The 20,879-nt window shown below is 42.4% G+C and overlaps 1 protein-coding gene across 1 annotated transcript; it reads left to right on the top strand.

The window, feature by feature from the left end:
• Nucleotides 1-283: 283 nt before the first annotated feature.
• Nucleotides 284-20,316, top strand: sec22a (SEC22 homolog A, vesicle trafficking protein). The gene is made up of 7 exons (XM_023277998.3): nt 284-434; nt 2,678-2,888; nt 5,444-5,607; nt 12,527-12,706; nt 15,385-15,503; nt 16,770-16,835; nt 17,134-20,316. Exons 2-7 carry the CDS (start codon nt 2,707-2,709, stop codon nt 17,332-17,334), a joined length of 912 nt encoding a protein of 303 aa, XP_023133766.1. The 5' UTR covers nt 284-434; nt 2,678-2,706; the 3' UTR covers nt 17,335-20,316.
• Nucleotides 20,317-20,879: the final 563 nt, after the last annotated feature.

Here is a 20,879-nt window from a genome sequence, read left to right as displayed (position 1 = left end):
GACATTAATTACTTTGTGTATTTACATTTTACTACGAATTTCTCTAGGGCTTTAGCATAGACTGTATATACAGTCTATGGATTTTAGGTAAACAGGAATTTGTTAAATTCTGTCCAGATGTTAATCTGGACCGACAGAATCGGGACAAAGTACAACAGTGATGTATGTTTTATGTTGTATGTTTAATTGAAAACAATCTTGAAATTTAATTTAACTTATTTTATTTTAAATACATTTTATTTTATGTTATTTTATGTTTTACTACATTTTCTCTGTGGAACCAATGAATGTTGTCTTTACCCACAATGCACAGCGAATCAGCCACGTAAACGTGAGGAATCTGCTGCCTGCGGCTTGTTAGCTGCTTCAGCGTCCTGCACAGCTTCAGAGCTTCATATCACAGATGTCCACATGATGCCCCACTCGTTTACCAGGTATTGAAGGTCCACTTAAGTATTGGAGTTTGTCAGAAATTTGACTTTTGTCCAGGTTTCTTTTTATAGTTTTGCTCTAAGCTGTAGTTATGCAGGCTAAGTCACCAGCTGTTAGCTTCACAGATTGATTATGCTAACGTTAGCTTGAAGGGAATGTTGGCGATAGAGCTAATGTAGATAGCTACTAACAGTGGCTAGCAAGCTAACTTGATCTGTAGCGAGTGTCTAAACTGATGTTTAATATCACAGGAGAACTTTTAATAGCGCTAGCTAATGTACCAATCAGTCTGCTGACAGAGTTTTAGCCTCACTGATATTAACAAAGCTATTCCTTCACTACTGACAAGCAGCTACTCGGGTTAACATTAGCTAGCTGACTTAAACGTCTTAGTCCTGTCAATCCGTTGCCGCAACGTCTTGTCAGTGTTGTGATGTTCAATTCTTGAGTTGCTGAAGGCACGTCGCGACAAAACTTCCGAACACCTCCCTCAGACAGCGCGTGGAGCTGTCCATGGTTCACAGGTGTTGGTCATTAATGAGAGCAGGTTCTCAAAAGCTTTAATTTGGGGATCATCGTTCAAAGAAACCGAAGCTCATGAATGCACAATTAACCACTGCTAAATCTAAATTAGCCTGCAACCAGTGAAGGCAGGTGCATGACTTAAACTAGTATTTTAGTTGGCTTTTCCCAATTAAATGAAATTATTCGAGTTTTAGTAAATCATTTCACTTGTCATAACCCTTGTTTGACACCTTTAGCATGTCTCACTGCAAAAGAGCAAAACATCTCTCTGCAGGCAGTACATTTTTTTATCGAAAACCTCACCTAACATATATTCTTACTGTATATTGAAGGTTTCTGCTAATTTCTCTCACCTCTCTGGTGTACTATTGTTGTGTCATGCACATGTGTGAAATACGTAATTGCTTTAAATTATTTCACAGCTTTTCTCCTATGGTGATAACATAGTTTGATAGTGTGTCTGACTTCTGCTATGTATGCACATAATGAAAACACAAAATTCAGGTGCATGAACAAACCCCATGCTTGCTCCAGTCTTTGGCACATAAACACCCTTCTATACCGTAATAGCCGAGTTCCTTTGCCTTCCTTTGCTCTCCTTGTGGCTGCTGGTCTCCTAAGGTGTGCTAGTCTGGGGGGACCCCTATCTACACGCACAGCCTCTCTTTTTGGAGGTTGTGGCTGGCGAAGACCTGTGATTGCCCATGTGAGATGGGCTTCCCAACCAACGCTATTCTCTTCTATGTTTATGTTTGGATTTGGCTTTGGTTTGGGTTTGAAGATGATGCTTGGTTGTGGAGAGCCTAAATCTGACTCACTGACAGTGCAAAGATATCACTCACATCACAGCATGGTCGCTAAGGGATCTTGAAGGGCCTGTCAGTCAAGCACCAAAGAAGTTGGCAGGCATTCGAAGCACATGAAGGGGACAAATGAGGAAAATGTGCTGCTGATACAGATTAGAAGCAATATCGGTAGATGGCGATGATAAATAGAGTCACTACAGGAGCATTTTGAATTTGAATGCATGTTTAGATTTCATGTCAGTACCATCCAAAAATGTGTCTGAACCCACAGTGGAACTGAGCTTTAGTCACCGAGTTTGAGAGCACCTGAATGTTGCACATTTGTTGCTTGGATGCTAATATAAACTATTAAATTTTTCATGTTGGTTAGTGGGAGAATTAGCAGTACATGAGTATGCAGACATTTTCCAATAATCTTATTACAATAATTTAGATTATTCAGACAGCAGAAGAAACAGTATTTCAAGCCCAGTTGAGTTTCACTTGACCTATGTAGTATGTCCTCTTGAGGGTGAAAAACAGAACACTAATGGCAAGTTGGGGCAGATTAGTTTGAATATCAATATAATATATAATATATAATAAACAGTATAATATAACGGTGAACTTTCCCCACTGTGGGATCAATAAAGTTTATCCTTAATAATATCTGTTTTTAAGTGGGATTGGAATGAGAACTTATTATCATTATTTATTATTCCAGTCCTGATTTTTTTTATCAAGCAATTAATTAGTCGTTTAGTATGTTAAAACAAAATGCCAACCACATTTTCTTAGAGCTGAAGATGACAGCTTTTGATTGATATTTTGATTGTGATTGTGATTTAAAGCAGAGAAAAGTATTTAATTGCTACATTCAGAGGTTAGCGGTGTCTCTCAACAGAATTTATTCCCTGTTTTATGTACGTTTGCAGGCCTTCAGTGAGACTGCTACAGCTGTAAGATGTCAATGGTGTTGTTCGCCTCTGTGGTTCGGATCGGAGACGGCCTGCCTCTCTCTGCATCCACCGACTATGAGCAGGACAAGGAGCTTCAGGAAACAAAGAGGCACCTCAAAGGTCTCTCCAAGAAACTCATCCAGTTCCCTGACCGCTGCACTCTTAAAACTGGTCCATACAATGTCAAGTAGGTCCTCTTTTATGCAGATTTGAATTACCAATGCCATTTAAAGGGATTAATCACAATAATTAAACAGGCATGAACTAATTTAACATTTATGATACTCTGTTAAATGAGAATAACTGTCACATTGGACAAATAATATAATATCCATGTGAAGATGATTCCGAACATTTTGCTTTCCTGTTTGCATTTGCTTAATACATCTTCAGTTTCATTCATTCTTTATGAACCATGGGCGCTCAAATAGTCTACTGCTGTTTTCCTGCTTTCTTCTTGACCTTTTTCAACTCCGATTTGGTGAAAAAAATGCTTTTGAGTTTGAGTGACTTGACAGCTAGGGCTTCATTTGAGGTGTCCAACTGTTTCGAAAAGCACAGCTGGTGAAAAGCCTTTGAAACCCTCCCAAGCAGTGTTTGTTAAGAGCTAATTAGTCTTATTAAGACAGAGGACGTTCCCTTAAAAGAAACTCAACATTAGCTATCAATGAGCCGGCTATACCTTTCAACAACCAGAGCCTGCTTTTGAGAAGAGTTTCTTTAATCAGTGAGAGCCTGAAGCATCTGAAGAGTGTCAATGTCAGAAGACAGTGAAGGTCAGATGAAGCAGCAACTGTTTAAAGTCACAGGTTAATGTGTTCTGTGATATTCTTCAGGTGGCTGATGTATTACTGTGAAAGCAAGAGGAAATTCTTAATATCATGCCGTGTGAGAATTACTCAATACGAACACACCTGTAGCTTAATTTGGCAAATTTCATTTTTAGAACAGTTTCACTTGCTTTAAAATCCCAAGTGCCTTTTATCTGGGGTTTTAGAAAATACCGCATCTGATAAGATTTACGGACTTTACAGTGACCTTGGATAGACTTTACATTTTAGAATTTCTTTAACAGACTCAGGCAGTAACTCATTTGTGCACCATCAGGTATAACAGTTGGAACTTATCCAACTTTATTTTAGCTTTTTCTCACAGTGAGATTATGATTTATTTCCTAAAAGGTTATCAGGACAGCCGGTCTGTGCATCCTGTACAGACCTTTGAAGATAACAGGAAAGAGATTTGTCCCCAAGTTAGGATGTCAGAAATGGTGATACAGGAGTTGAAACATTCTGAAAACTGTCATGACACCAATTTTGATTCTTGTGATTAATTTCATTGCTGTGCATTGTTGCACACCTTCCTGTGTCGGAAAGATAGTACTGCCTTAGGTGTCAGATTTTTTTCTGATTATGGCTTGTTTGTTGTTTTTCTCTCCAGGCTGAAGTCTAAAGCAGATTGCGGCTTTGAATCAGGAATCCAAACTTTGGCATTAGTTCCTTTTGAATGCTTAGAATTTTCCATTTCTTTTGTGTTTCATTGTAAAGCACATTGTGGACTTTATATAATTTAGCTTCACTTACCTACTGTAGGTATAATATTCATTATGGATTTATGCAGAATTGACTGAGATTGATTGGTTTGTCTCCTGCGTTTACATCTGGTCTTGTCTGTTTTCTTATTATTTTACTGTTCTATCACTTTTATTTCCCACTAAGCTTCAGATCTTAAACCATTTATTTATTTTTGTTTCCCAAACTCTGTATCAGGTTAATTTACGATTGCCTTCTAACTTCGCCGCTAGCCGTTAGCATAGCCTTAGCCACCGCAAGAGGAGCTAATTTTCTGGTTTGTGGCAGGAGCTTTTGTTTCTTTTTCAGTTTTTGCTGCATAAGAGACATTTCTGAAACCACAGAATGATGACAGACAGAGAGAGAAGGCTTCATCAGGCCTGAAATAGCGCATTTAATGTATCAATAATCAGTCAGTAAAATTACCAATACCCATAATTGGAAAAATGCCAAATCTGGGCTATGATAATCGTCCAGGCTGATAATCACTCTATCCCTAGTATTCATAACACTCACATGAGTAATAATTCAACCAACTTGTGAAAAAGGAGGAAATAATATTAACCATCTTTTAACTTTCTGAGAATAATCAGCCACCACCTCTATCTGATATTTGTAAATGAGCCAATTGTTTTGAATTTCTGAAGCTCCGCAGCTGGTTTCACATGCTGGTATCAGATTCCCTCTCATTCCTTTGATATCGCCATCACAGGATTTTTCTTTTTGTCTTCCTCCATAATAATCATCACACCAGTCTGTTCTGTTTGTTGACATTTATGCTCCACATCCATTTAGATGTCATCATGATAACTGGCTTTTCCCCCAATTGTGCTCTGAGCTATTCAGGTAATGTACAAGTCTTTGTATGTGGGGAATTTAATTTGTGCTCAGTGCATCAATTAACACCGCGAGACCAAAAGATGGTGCGTCTGCAGAAGTACACTTGAATGTGAATGTAGTTACTGTGTTTAATTAAGTGTGACAGTGTGATTTTTCAAGCAGAGATGCACTGAAATCTTGTCTACACTGTGTTTTGAGCAGCAAGCAGAAGAATCAGAAATGCCATTGTGCCACTGTGTATAGCTTGGTGTCCTAATTACATTGTTCCAGTGTCTGTCAGCAGAAATGAGTAGAGATGTACATTAAAAACAGTAATGTTTGTGTGTTTAAGTTTCACAAGCTCACTGGGCGTTGGATACCTGATGGTTTGCACTGCAAACTACCCCAGCGTGCTGGCCTTCTGCTTCCTGGATGAGCTACAGAAGGAGTTTATCGTCACCTATGACACCAAACGAATCAGAAGCGCCATGCGGCCGTACTCCTTCATTGAATTTGGTAAGCTCCCATAGTTTTCATCAGCAAGCTATCACGCACTATGATGTTAGCTGTTCAGATTCAAAGGGCCTGAATGTCTTTGTTCATCAATAAGATGGAATTAGTTTCAAAATTAGGAGACATACCAATTTCTGCTCCAACATTAAGCCCCATAATTAATTATATTTTATACTTTAGACTCAAGATACGTTGCTGTGGGTTCTGCAGTTCAACAAGTTTTTGATACACCAGAGAAAACTCAAGTATCAAATGAAATGTCAATTAAGGCAACTACAACACAATTATGATTAAATTAACTGTCAGACCAATTAGTGTAATTTCATCTTTAGAGCTGTACAAAGTAGTGCTGTCTTACTGCTTGCATAACTTTAATGAAACTGTTGCAAGACAAGGAGAGTGGGTGTTTGACATTTATTTTCAGTGTTATTTCCACATAGTGGCTGGGTGATTGACCCTTACAGTGTGAAGAGAGAAGTCAGGTTCTGGCTACTCGGGAAAACTATTTAAACATGTAGTGTGAGTTAAGCTTTGATTCGATAAGAAAATCTTTATTGTCCCAATTTGGGCAATTTGATTTGAAAAAGCAGTCAACAACGAAATTCATACCATAAAAAACAGTACAGTACAATACATAGAAACATAGAGATAAATACTAAATATCATCAGGTAAGTTATCATGGCCATATATGTAGCCTACAGTGCAAGGACACAAGCCTAAAGCTTATTTTGAAGTCCTACAACTGAGGGAACAAATGATCTGAGGTACCTGTTAGACTTGGCCCTCTTAGGGAAAGTATACCTTTTCCAGATGGCAAAAGTCGAAACTCAGCATACAGTGGGTGATGTGGTTTGGCTAAGAGGAAGTTAACACACTGTACAGGATTAATAGAAATCACACAGCGTCAGCCAAGCTTGCTATCACTGAGAGGCAACAACTGGTGCTCTGCCAAAAGGTACCAGGTGGATCTTGCGTTCTAGACTTTCTTTTCCAGGAATACGTAGATGTAAATAGACTTCTGACTGTCGTTGTTTGGACCAACAGAAGTCTTGCACAAATAAAACAACAACGTACTGTTACACACACTTTAGATATTCTGGGAAATGCAGAAAATAAAACTAGAAGGTGCAGGGCTCCAGAGTGCAACCGTGTTGGTCATACATGCAACCCAAAATCTGCCAACTTTCTTCATTGGTTGCACCGGTGCGCTTGACATTTAGCAGCTCTGTTTCTGTTTGTTTTTTCTTTCCAACCTGCAATCTGCGTTACATCACAGATCGGCAAGTGTTTGCTCTTTGAGTTGCTTTTGCTGAGTCCTCCGCTCCTCTGCTGCTCTGAGTGCTGTTAAACTCCTGCTGTGCCCTGCACTTTGACTCGGGGGTGTTTTTATAGTTTGTGACTTGCCTCTTTAGAGAGAGTCACGACAGCTTGGTGTTCCGATTTAGCTTATATTGTACTGCATATATTGGTGACATTTGAATAATTTTCACCTTATGAGAAACAATAATGAATCAGTGTGTGTCTTTCTTGCTGTTACTCCATGCTGGTAATGGAGTTTATTTTTTATTTGCCGACTTCTGGTGCTCCTGCTGTTTCCTGCTGTCACACAGTATTATCCCTTTTAATTTGATTTGCCAGTTGTAAACACTGTCGATGTCCCATGTTTGGGCTAACCCATGTGGGACATTAGGTTACCCTGGGGTTGGGGCGAGGTCAATAGGTTGTTTAATCTGGGAGGGGTTAGCCGTTTGCCCCTAGTAATTATGAATGCACTGTTAATCAGTCATAAACCCAGACCCGGTCTCTGCACTCATTGTCATGCACATTCTCAGGCCTTTGGTAGTAGTTGCATTATGCAGTGTTTTTTCTTTATCATTTGTTAAGAAATCCCAGCACGACACAATAGCCCACCAGTTACACTGGTTATCCATCCATCCATCCATCTTCTACCGCTGGTCCGGGTCGGGTCGCGGGGGCAGCAGCTTTAGGAGGGAAGCCCAGACCTCCCTCTCCCCGGCCACATCATCTAGCTCCTCCCGGGGGACCCCAAGGCGTTCCCAGGCCAGCTGGGAGACATAGTCTCTCCAGCATGTCCTGGGTCTTCCCCGGGGCCTCCTCCCAGTGGGACGTGCCCTAAACACCTCACCGGGGAGGCGTCCGGGGGGCATCCTAATTAGATGCCCGAGCCACCTCATCTGGCTCCTCTCTACGCGGAGGAGCAGCGGCTCTACTCTGAGATCCTCCCGGATGGCCGAGCTTCTCACCCTATCTCTAAGGGAGAGCCCAGCCACCCTGCGGAGGAAACTCATTTCAGCCGCTTGTACCCGCGATCTTGTTCTTTCGGTCACTACCCAAAGCTCGTGACCATAGGTGAGGGTAGGAACGTAGATCGACCGGTAAATTGAGAGCTTCGCCTTTCGGCTCAGCTCCCTCTTTACCACGACGGACCTGTACAGCGCCCGCATTACTGCGGAGGCCGTAGCAATCCGCCGGTCGATCTCTCGCTCCATCCTTCCCTCACTCGTGAACAAGACCCCGAGGTACTTAAACTCCTCCACTTGGGGCAGGACCTCATCCCTGACCCGGAGAGTGCACTCCACCCTTTTCCGGCTGAGGACCATGGACTCGGATTTGGAGGTGCTGATCCTCATCCCAACCGCTTCACACTCGGCTGCGAACCGATCCAGTGAGAGTTGGAGGTCCTGGCATGATGAAGCCAACAGGACCACATCATCCGCGAAAAGCAGTGACGGAATCCTGAGGTCACCAAACCGGACCCCCTCAACACCCTGGCTGCGCCTAGATATTCTGTCCATAAAAATTATGAACAGAATCGGTGACAAAGGGCAGCCCTGGCGGAGTCCAACTCTCACTGGAAACGAGTTCGACTTTTTGCCAGAGATGCGGACCAAGCTCTGGCACCGGTCATACAGGGAACGGACAGCCTGTATTAGGTGGTCCGTTACCCCGTACTCCCGGAGCACTCCCCAGAGGGTTCCCCGAGGGACACGGTCGAAAGCCTTCTCCAGATCCACAAAACACATGTGGACTGGTTGGGCAAACTCCCATGCACCCTCAAGGACCCTGCTGAGGGTGTAGAGCTGGTCCACAGTTCCACGGCCGGGACGAAAACCACATTGCTCCTCCTGAATCCGAGGTTCGACTATCCGGCGGACCCTCCTCTCCAGTACCCCTGAATAGACCTTCCCGGGGAGGCTGAGGAGTGTGATCCCCCTATAGTTGGAACACACCCTCCGGTCCCCCTTTTTGAAAAGAGGGACCACCACCCCAGTCTGCCAATCCAGAGGCACTGCCCCCGATGTCCACGCGATGTTGCAGAGGCGTGTCAACCAGGACAGCCCCACAACATCCAGGGCCTTGAGGAACTCCGGGTGGATCTCATCCACCCCCGGGGCCCTGCCACCAAGGAGCTTTTTAACTACCTCGGCGACTTCGACCCCAGAGATGGGAGAATCCACCCCCGAGACCCCAGGCCCCGCTTCTGAATCAGAAGGCCTGTCGGTGGGATTGAGGAGGTCTTCGAAGTACTCCCCCCACCGATTCACAACGTCCCGAGTTGAGGTCAGCAGTGCACCATCCCCACTATACACAGTGTTGACAGTGCACCGCTTTCCCCCCCTGAGACGCCGGATGGTGGACCAGAATCTCTTCGAAGCCGTCCGGAAGTCGTTTTCCATGGCCTCGCCAAACTCCTCCCATACCCGAGTTTTTGCCTCGGCGACAGCCGCAGCTGCAGCCCGCTTGGCCAGCCGATACCTGTCAGCTGCCTCCGGAGTCCCACAGGCCAAAAAGGCCCGGTAGGACTCCTTCTTCAGCTTGACGGCATCCCTTACCGCCGGTGTCCACCAACGGGTTCGGGGATTGCCGCCGCGACAGGCACCGACCACCTTACGGCCACAGCAACGATCGGCCGCCTCAGCAATGGAGGCACGGAACATGGTCCACTCGGACTCAATGTCCCCCACCTCCCTCGGGACATGGTTGAAGTTTGACCGGAGGTGGGAGTTGAAACTCCTTCTGACAGGGGACTCCGCCAGACGTTCCCAGCACACCCTCACGATCCGTTTGGGTCTGCCAGGTCTGACTGGCATCCTCCCCCACCATCGGAGACAACTCACCACCAGGTGGTGATCGGTTGACAGCTCCGCCCCTCTCTTCACCCGAGTGTCCAGGACATGCGGCCGCAAGTCCGACGATACAACAACAAAGTCGATCATCGAACTGCGGCCTAGGGTGTCCTGGTGCCAAGTGCACATATGGACACCCTTATGCCTGAACATGGTGTTCGTTATGGACAATCTGTGACGAGCACAGAAGTCCAATAACAGAACACCGCTCGGGTTCAGATCGGGGGGGCCGTTCCTCCCAATCACGCCTCTCCAGGTCTCACTGTCATTGCCAACGTGAGCGTTGAAGTCCCCCAGCAGAACTATGGAATCCCCAGAAGGGGCGCTCTCCAGCACCCCCTCCAAGGATTCCAGAAAGGGCGGATACTCCGAACTGCTGTTCGGCCCGTAGGCACAAACAACAGTAAGGAACCGTCCCCCCACCCGAAGGCGAAGGGAGGCCACCCTCTCGTCCACCGGGGTAAACTTCAACACACAGTCACCGAGTCGAGGCGCAATGAGTATTGACACCCCTGCTCGGCGCCTCTCACCATTGGCAACTCCAGAGTGGAAGAGAGTCCAACCCCTCTCGAGAGGGCTGGTTCCAGAGCCCCTGCTGTGTGTCGAGGTGAGGCCGACTATATCAAGTCGGAACTTCTCAGCCTCGCACACCAGCTCAGGCTCCTTCCCCGCCAGAGAGGTGACGTTCCACGTCCCTAGAGCCAGCTTGTGTAGCCGGGGGTCGGTACGCCAGGCTCCCCGCCCCTGGCCACCGCCCAACACACATGGCACCGGACCCCTATGGCCCCTCCTGCGGGTGGTGGGCCTGCTGGAGGGGGGTCCCACGTCTCTTCTTCGGGCTGTGCCCGGCCGGGCCCCGTGGGAAGAAGCCCGGCCACCAGACGCTCTCCATCGAGCCCCACCCCCGGGCCTGGCTCCAGGGGGGGACCCTGGTGACCCGCATCCGGGCAAGGGACTCGTGGTTCCAAGATTTTTAGTCTTCATTGGGGTCTTCTGGGCTGCTGTTTGTCTGGTCCTTCACCCAGGACCTGTTTGTCTTGGGTGACCCTACCAGGGGCATAAAGCCCCGGACAACATAGCTCCTGGGATCATTGGGACACGCAAACCCCTCCACCACGATAAGGTCGCAGCCCCCGGGAGAGGGGGCTCTCTCTCACTGGTTATTGCAGCATCAAAAGACGTAATGAAACAAAACGGGCACACCTTAATTCCTTGACAATGCTCCCGATTCTGGATTACAGTGACATCATTTTACAAAATGGCCTCAAGTACCATCCTCAAAAAAACTGGACAGTCTTTATCACTCAGCCATCTGCTTTGCCACCATGGTAACCTTCACACTCACCACTGCGATCTTTATAAATTGGTGAGGTGGCCCTCCTTTCATACCTGCTTCACCAATTGTTTAATTTTGTTTATGTCAGTTCTGGGGAAAACACCTCCATACCTTTCTTCTCTTCTGCACCTCGCCCACAATTCATATAATAGCAATTAAAGCTGCAAGCAGCGTTCAATTCAATTCAATTTTATTTATATAGCGCCAATTACAGCCACATTGTCTCAAGACGCTTTACAGAACCCATATGCCTGACCCCCAGAGCAAGCCCAAAGGCGACAGTGGCAAGGAAAACACCCTTTTAACAGGGAAAAAAAAACTCGAGCAGAACCCGGCTCTTTATGTGGAGGGACCCATCTGCCTGCTGGCCGGGCGGGTTGAGAGGGACAGAAGAGGTAGCGAGGTAGAGGGGTAGAGGTAGAGATAGAGGTAGAGAAGTGGTGGGGGTGGTGGTGGTGGTGGGGTGGGGGGGGTCAAGGGCAAGGACCATAAAACACACAATTTGATACATGCGTGATAAGACAGATGATACATGCAAAGTACAACTAACATGGAAACTGATTATAGTTTACTGCTATGGTGTACGGCTCTGGCATTAAATATACTACATATATAGCTGGTGGTAACTTCAAAAACACGTAGATGAGCAAATCAAGTATAGTAAGGGCAATGCAGAGTAGATTGGTTGAAATGGGCAGCTGGAAGCAGTGGCCTTTAGGAAGGTCAACAGCAGCATCCCACAGATGGAGACTAGGCCAGTTGGTGGGAGAACAACCACAGATCTGAAGCATCCAGAAGAGTTGGGGGAAGACATGCAGCAAAGGGCCGCGAGCAGGAATCGAACCTGGGCCACTGCGTCAGGGACCAGCCCCTGTACATGGGTCGCCCGCTTAAGGCGTTGAGCTATACGGGCGCCCACTGTGGAGTCATTTTGCCACACATGTGCAATTCCCCTACAATGTCAAATGTTTCACCGGTCCAGTTATGTTTGGCGATTTTGTCGAGCTTTTGAGCATTCCAAACCTGTCAAAAAGTTTTTGCTTGTCACAGCAACAATGCGTTGCCATGGCAACAGCATTTTATGAATAGTCAAAATCTTCACATGGTGGCATCATCAAAGTGTGAACACTGAGCTGACCAATTTCCAGAATCCCATGACAAAGTTTGGGGCCATGGCAAGTGCAAATGTACTGCCTCAAAAGCAAATCCTCACATTTTATAACTTCTGCATATAAACTTTAGAAATAACTCAATGACTTACCATAATTTTAATTTCTGTTTATTAACAAATCATTTCAGAGTCAAACCAGAGTTTAAAAAATTGAAATCTTGCCCTGTCAGTGACATTGTCTCTGATACAGAGAAACTTTTCATCTCCCTTGTTTTCCTCCCTGTATTACTAACTATGGTATTGTTGTGCTGACTGTTGTCCCTCAGACACCTTCATCCAGAAGACCAAGCAGCGCTACAATAGCCCTCGTTCCCTGTCCACCAAAATCAACCTGTCTGATATGCAGACGGAGATCAAGCTGCGGCCGCCCTACCAGCTCTCCCCTGAGGACCTGCAGGCTGTCAATGGATTCTCAGTGCACACAACCTCCAAGTACAAGGGCATCGGTAGGACATGAGCCGACACTGCACACACATACACACCAAATACAATATAGATTCCCTCTTGTAATGGACTACTTAGTTATTTTCACGTCTGTGGATCAATAATGTTATCTCATTTAATCTACCTCTCATTACTTGGCAGTATTGACACTACTACTGGCTTTGCAGCACGGTGACGTAGAAGGGTCACTGGTGGTTTTCCTCAGAATATCCTTCTTTAAAAGTATAATATTGAATGCACTCGTCTTTGTTCATATTGCTTTTGAGCTGCTAAGTTTTAGAGATGCTCCCACCTGCACATTCTTCCATGAGCTTAAATAAAAATATTAAAGCACGCCACCAAAATGAATTCCCATCTGTGCAGCCTTTTTAATTGCACTTTTTGATTTATCGACCACTTACAGTATCATTTATTAATTTTTTTTTTTAATAAACACTGTTATCTTGCTGAAGGATATTATAGGCTCATTATTTTACCATAAAATAAAAAATTACATTTCAATGTAGTAACTATGTAATTTTAAACTGGGGATAGACCGATTATCGACCTGGTCGATTATTACGGCCAGTAATTTACATTTTTCTGATTGTCTGTACTTTTATTGGCCAATTATTGATCGATTGAATGCGCTACTTCAGGTCTGATGCAGCTTCCTCTCTCTGTCACCACTGTGTGGTGTCAGAAATGTCTCTCAAACAGAAACTGCAACAACTGAACAAAAAACAAACTAGGAAACTGGCTTCTGTCACAATGGCTAAGGCTATGCTAACGGCTAGCGGCTAAGTTAGAAGACAGCCACAGATTAACCTGAAACAGAGTCTGGAGAATAATAATTATTGATGCTTTAAGATCTGGAGCTTAGCTGACAATGAAAGTGATATAAGAGTGAAAGATTATGAAAATAGAAGAGCAGGAGACAAACTGATGAATCTCAGTCGATTCCACACCCTTTAGTACGCACTGTCACACCTCAGTTGCCCCAAGCTAAGTGATGCCACCTCAGGTCACTTAGTGCCATTGTGTTTTCCTGTCATCATTCAGAGCAGCTCTCCACGTTTGGTTCGCTCTCGGTGGACCTTACAAGTCTCTGTTTTCTGAGAACATAAATCACTTTGTCCTGAGGGCTGAAGTATGCTAATCTGATAATGATGACACATCCTCTTCTTTCAATGCACCACAATGTTTTTTGGAATTCAGAGGATTTAAAAAACAGTGTATGGTTGGCTTATGTCTGCTTTTTAGGGATTTATCCCTTGTTATGCTGCATTTAGACTTTTCTCTGGGGTTTGAGATGCTATCTAGCTTTGGGAGGTGGTGGTTAAGGGGGTTTGATTGCAAAAGCTGGCAACAGTCAAAAGAGTAATAATTTAATTAAAAACAATGCTTGAGATGTAATGAAAATATACAGCATGTGGATTATATTACCTTGTATATATTACCTTGCATAGCAAGAATAAAAATGTGGATGTCATTACAAAGGAATTACAATATGTCGAGTTTTGTCCTGTTTTTTTAAGGGTTTTTTTAGGGTTTTTTTTTAAATCTTACTGGATATTGTCTATAATTCAATAAAACTGAAATAAAATCTATACATCAACTACTTAAAATATTCGCCATTATTCAGATCTTAATATACATAATTTTTCTTTAAGTAGTGATAATTTTTGTTGCTTTAAATACTGTAACAACAATATAATGTCAATGTAAAACATACAAGAAATAATTAGGATGTGTAAAAATATTGATTTTAGATGTGGACATTTACAGTTTTGTGTGTTCTTTTATGTTAACATGCAATTAGTTTTTTAAATAATATTTATTTATATATTTTACTTTTTTCCCTATGATTTTACTAGGTATTATCTTTAATTTGGCAAAACAGAGAAAATCGGCAAATAACATTTTGAGAAATTTGATTTTTCAATCCTGAGCATAAATTTTATGAAGAGATAAAATGTATTGATTTATTTCAACTGCAAATATTGCAGTTTTCATTTGACCACATCACTTTCCTAGCTTTGTTTGCCCTTTAAAATCTTCTAATTAGTCTTTTGTAGTCCATCATCCAGAGGTTTTTTAACGACCACCTGACAACACTTGGACTGTCAGTTTTGCTGACATTTAATTCAGTGCTATAAGTCTATTTTATCAATTTCTATACTTGTGAAAAGGGCTACATTTGTTATATCTTATGTGATCTAGCTCTATTGTTTACATCTACAAGAATTATTCCTGAACAAAAATAGTTCACTCTTCATTTATTCTTAGTTGATGGTGGAGACAAATATCCATTCAACTGTTTGATTAGTTTGGCAATGAACACACCAACCACACAAACATTTGTCCAAACACTGATTGCTGATTGGCAGGTCAGGTCATTCCTGTTGGCAGCTTACATTTGCATTTCAGATCAACCCACTCTCTCAGTTTCTGCGTTTTGTGTCAGCACATAGAAATATCACTGTTTTTACTTTTATTCTGATATGCTGCTTTATTTGGTTTAAGGCAATCTGAAAACATTTAGGCGCCATGCTTAAGCTTTTCTATGGGAAGGAACGGGCATTCAGCAGATTTTTTAGAAATAGTTATTTTTCATAAAATGTAGATGTTTATTTACACTGTATACTTTGGGGAGCAGGTTTTGCAGAGTCTTCAACACTTTGTCCTTGTGCTCTTCCAGCTCCCACACAGGTGCTGGAGCCAGTGACACTCCCAGGCATCGTGTCCTGTGTGCTCAGTGTCCTCTGTGGAGGCCTGAACCTGCTGCGAGGAGTCCACGCTATAGAGAGCATACTACAGGTACGGATGACTTTCAGGCAGATTCAGATTCTCTTAAAGGGAAATTTGACGCAAAGCCTATTTTTATAGATTGAGCTGTTCGTTATATTGCTAATAACATTAAAGTTCATTAATTTATTCCTGGAATGTGTTGCCAAACAAAAACGATCAGAGGATCCATCCGATCAGACAAACTTTCAAGTTAGTTAAACTTATTTGTTAGAGGAAATGAAGGCAAATGTGTCATTATAAACATTCATCTGAGCTTAATATCCCACGTCCTTGCTCAGGTTGGATGTCCTATACCAGTGTTGTGTCTGCACTGTGCAGTAAAAAGTAAAAAGCGTTTTATGGCACTTATCCAGGTTGTTTTCTCCTGACTAGATCCTTGCTTCTGTTGTATCTACTCTCAGATGTACGCTGCTTTGGATAAAAGCATCTGCTAAATGAAATTATAGAATTGTATTAGTAAGAGATGATTACCAACATCATGCGTGTGCTTTTTCCAGTTTTACCAACAAATGAAGAAGTTTACATTATCCAGGGATGAGAATTTTCCATGGAATTCCGAGTTTTTTTCCGCCGAAAGTATAGTTTTGTGAATGGTGTAAATCCGTTGAGAAAATTGTAGGGGGTAGGGGTAGGCAAGCGGCCGGCCGGCCGACGCGTCGCGAGCCGAGGCTTGTGATGGCCATCCCGCCGCCGACATCTTTCGGCAACGCACATTGCAAAATCAGATACAGCTGTGAGAACGGAAATCGGCATTGCTATCTGTAAACATCACTCGCTATTTATGTTAATGACAACATCCGCCTATTTTCGGCGGGGGGGGGGGCAGACATTTTCAGAGTTTTTTTCCATTTGTCATTCTCATCCCTGATTATCTGACAAATTTTCTGAATACTCAAGTTTCGTGTCCCTTCCAGTTTTGTGTTGTTGCATTATCATACAGTGTTATATGATATAGATTGTTATCGTTATTGATAAAAATAATGGTAAATGCTGCCACAAATTGACTGAAATTATCATTAACTGTGATTTTCTATTAAAAAAAGTTTGCAGAATTGATTATGCTTTGGTGCAAGAATATCACTGTATACCTACAATTCTGTTCCTTAAAATCATAACACATCATATCCCATTTACTAGGTTATTTCAGACTAAATGGGCAAAAAAAATAAATAAATATATGAACCTGTGAATGTTCTTGTCATACTGGTTTTATGATGAGTTCTCAAGACTTTAAAAATGAGCTATTTGTCTGTTCTCTTTTCTTCTTACATGCAGAATGACGATGAGGACTTTAATTATGTGATTGCCTTCTTCCTTGGCACAGCAGCCTGTCTGTATCAGGTAAGTGATAGTGCAGGTAAGGGCAGCCCATCACTGGCTGACTAACAGCCCTGCACTTTACAGCTCAGCAACTTGTCAGGTCAGTACTAACATTGGCAAAAGCTCAGTGCCTTTCAGCCCACTGCCTCCTCTGAAACATTTCCATCAGCTCCTTTTGTGCAGCTCCTGATGCTAAATGGAGAACCACGAGTTGGTGGGAAACGGATTCATCAAATGGGATTTTTTTTTTTTAAAACAAACTATTGACCAATTTGCAGTCGTGCAGCGTTGATATTCTCCTTTGCCATTCTCTTTTCAGTGCTACCTGTTTGCCTACTTCTCTGTCTGGAGGAACAGTAAATCCTTCCTGGCATTTGCGTTGATCTGTCTGTCCAACATGTATCTGTATGAACTGAGGAACATGTGGCAGATCCTCTTCCATGTTGCAGTTGGGGCCTTCATGACCCTGCAAATCAGACTGAGGCAATTGCTGGGCAAAGCGCCGGACTACAATGTCTGACAAAGACCCTAAACACAACAGACAAATGGACCTTTTATTCAGATGTCCTGGAAATACTGGAGATGCTACTGGGGACAAAGTGGACATGAAAAACAAGCAAAGTTCAGGAAGAAGAAGAAAAATCAAAAAATGCAACATCACATTAGTCCTGTTCACTAAATCCTAGCACTACTGGACGGATCTCACTTTGGACTTTGAATGAAACTCTGGTACAGGCTGAACCATATGTGGACATTATTGGATTGATTTTGGAAGTTATCTCCTCCTGTCTGATAATGATTTGACTTCCTTTGAGTGCAGCCATTGTTTAGGTCAGAGTCCTGCATGCAGGAAGTCCAGTTTTGCAAACTTGTACTCTTCTTGCACCTCCAACATTAAGTATTGGAACTGACCTGTTACAAATAACCCACAACCCTTCTCACAGCAAAGTACAACTGTTTAAGTTATTTTTTTCTTAGGAATGTATCAAACAAACAAACAAACAGTTCTGAAAATGATAGTTTTGCAGTACCTTACTATGAGGACTGTAAAAAAAAAGTCTTTAAAAAAATTAACTGAAGCTTAATACATACACACCTGATCAAAGTATAAAAAACAAGCATCCATCACCCTAGACAGTAGTCAAAATATGCTAATGTAGTATGAATATGATCAAATCTGCTCAGTGCTGATGCACGTCAGAGCTGGAAAATGAGAAAATGAGCAGAAGTGCGATTCAATGGGTGACCAGAGCATGAATTTACATAGAAAAGAGAATTTGACCAGACTTTTCATTAGAGCTTTTGGTTATTTGAGATTTGATGTTTGAGCTAAAAAGACATTTCTGCTTTTACCCAAGCATCACTTATGTTTGATATTCAGCGACATCAGTTCCTTGAGCTCCGTCAACAACACTTGAAGTCCAAAGATACCCTGTGTAGTTTTCTTGTAAACAAACACAAGAGATGTTTGTGTTCAGTTTATTCTGTACAGCCTCTAAGAAAACATGAGGTGCTTTTCATTTCTAGCAAAACACCTTACACAATTTAGTTATTTTGAATCCAGCATTAGTTAAGTCACTGTTTACTAGCTTGCATTTTTCTTCCCTGGTGCATATCTTGGCATATTACTGTCACCATTAGATGAATGGTATGGAGTCACAACACTGGCAGTGCTGTTTGTTGCATCACCTGTATGACTGCATTTAATGCATGTGTGCTCTTATGAGTACACAATATAAATGCAACAGGGACACATTTAGAAAAATCCCTTTGTAGGGCTACTAGAGGTTTAAAAAAACTCCACAGGGAACCTTTAATTGTGATATGTAACAACATACAACAGAAAATAAACACTTAATCGCAAATTTAAAAAAGTTAAAGAGTGAACATTTACATAAATTCTTAGGCTTCATCTATGTCCTGCTGTCATGCAGTTATTATTTTTCCCCCTTTTTTTGCATGTGTACCCATGGATACCTGACCTTGTGCAGGACTCTGGTTTAGGTTTTGGTTGTAACTATGCAATGCTGCCTTGTGTATGTGTGGCCCTCATTGAATTATGTTGTGTTCTGTGGCATCACCAGGCAACTATCATACCTTACTAAGTGTTTGTCATTTTGTACACGTTTCATTTTGGTATTTATTTACTTGACTGATTGTTCTGAGATACGTGGTCACTGAAGATTTATACATATTTTATTAATTTTATTGGTTTTGTGATTGCTCCATTTTTATGCAGACCTAAGTTTTTACTAAATAGGTCCTGCTTCATTCGCAACAAATGGCCTGTTTGCATTCATACCCAACTTCCTAGCCTACACAGCCTCGAGCATATGCCATTGTGAAGTGACTATGTTAATAAACAGGTCTGTGTTGGCAGCAGCAAAGATGCATAGCTCAGTTGTGGATGGCCAGATGCAAGCTGGATCGTCTGAACATATCCTGGCTTCCTTTTCCTCCCTCTGAGCACCTCACTTTAGATGTGGCTGCATCTGCCATTTATGACAACAAAATTTCAGTCTCTCTCCTTTTTCCCTGTGTTGTGGATATTTTCACAGCATAATTTCTATCAGGAGAGATGGTGTGAGATTGTTCAGGGAATTATGGCACGATTTTTTTGGCTTCCTGCACCATCTTAACATGTAATTGTAAACAAATGAGAAGGGTAGAGAATTAAGTCATGCCTTTATTGTTCATAAAAACAACTGCCAAGATTGTCATGTCTTTTTTTTTTGATAATCCACTCATTAAAAGAAGTTAAAGATATAAACAAGAGTAAAGTCACACAGCTATACTCGATGTCCATCTGGTATCGGCACTACAGTTCTGTCAGGAGACTGCTTCATTCTCGTATGATTCATCGTCGCACTCAATGTTTTTCTGCTTTCCAACAGCAGTGCCACACCTATATGACCTAATAGTGTTTTTCCCCACAATATGGCTCAGTCTTGATTGGGGCTGAATTGTGCTTCACTGACTCAGATTACTAACATTCTCCTTTCCCATAGCAGTTACCGTAAATTTGTCATGTGAGCATGCTGTATAAAAATGGGTAGATTGAAATTCAAATCTTTTTGTACAGATTTTTACAGGTATGCAAAAAGAATGTGATGGTTTTTCATTTTCTCTGAAACTTTTTTGACAACACAGCTGAAAACATTTTTAGATTTTGTTTCATGTTACACTAGCAAAACTGAATTCCTTTGTCATTACAATACAGAAATACTATAGAAAAACTAACTGATGTTAAATTCAAGAAATTAAGATCTGGAAAAAATGGGTTTGACTTCAAATTGAAAATGTGTTACAACGCTGCTTTTAAAGCAAATCTGAATACTTACATTTTGTCCAATTTCTATTGCAAACAGACGTAAGAATTCATTATGATGCAACCTGGTCCTCTTCAGTGTATTTGAATCACGTCTACCCTCTGTAAAGGGACTTATTTCCTCAGTCACAGCTATGGAAGACTGAACATTAAAAAAAGATGACACCATTACAATGATATTGATATCTTTTTGTCATAGTACTGTCTGGACTTAATATGGTATTTGATTGTGTCTGGCTAAGAGTGAGTTACAGATTCCAATGAATCAACGAAAAAGCAACTGCAGAACCTCACCTGAAGGAAGGGAAATGTTTCTACTGGTGCAAGACTTGGGAAGGGAGCTTCTGGTGGCTGAACCTTGACCCATGGTGCATTGTTTGACATACTGGATGTAGATTCCGGGTATAGGCCTCCCATTGGCTCTCTCCATCCCTTTTGCTTTGTATGTGTTAGTTTTCAAAATCCCCCTACCTACTGAGGACTTGGATTGCATAGTATTAAATCTGACAGTTTAATGGCAGCCCTTGCCTCTGCAAATGTTCCACCAAAACAATGCCCTCTGTCACAATTTTGATGGGATACTGTTACTGCATCCTGGGCTTAGCTTTGCCCAATGCAACTGTGATTGGCTTAAAGAACTTTAAACAAGCCTATAAGTTATATAATGTATTGTCACTTACGATAATGTAGTGCAGCCAGACTATTGACCGAGCACAGCCCCCAAATAGCAACGTGAA

This window comes from Amphiprion ocellaris, chromosome 11, assembly GCF_022539595.1.
Source record: "Amphiprion ocellaris isolate individual 3 ecotype Okinawa chromosome 11, ASM2253959v1, whole genome shotgun sequence".
NCBI lineage: Eukaryota > Metazoa > Chordata > Actinopteri > Pomacentridae > Amphiprion > Amphiprion ocellaris.
Note: the sequence above shows the minus strand (reverse complement) of the source record. Positions and strands in the feature narration are given on the sequence as shown.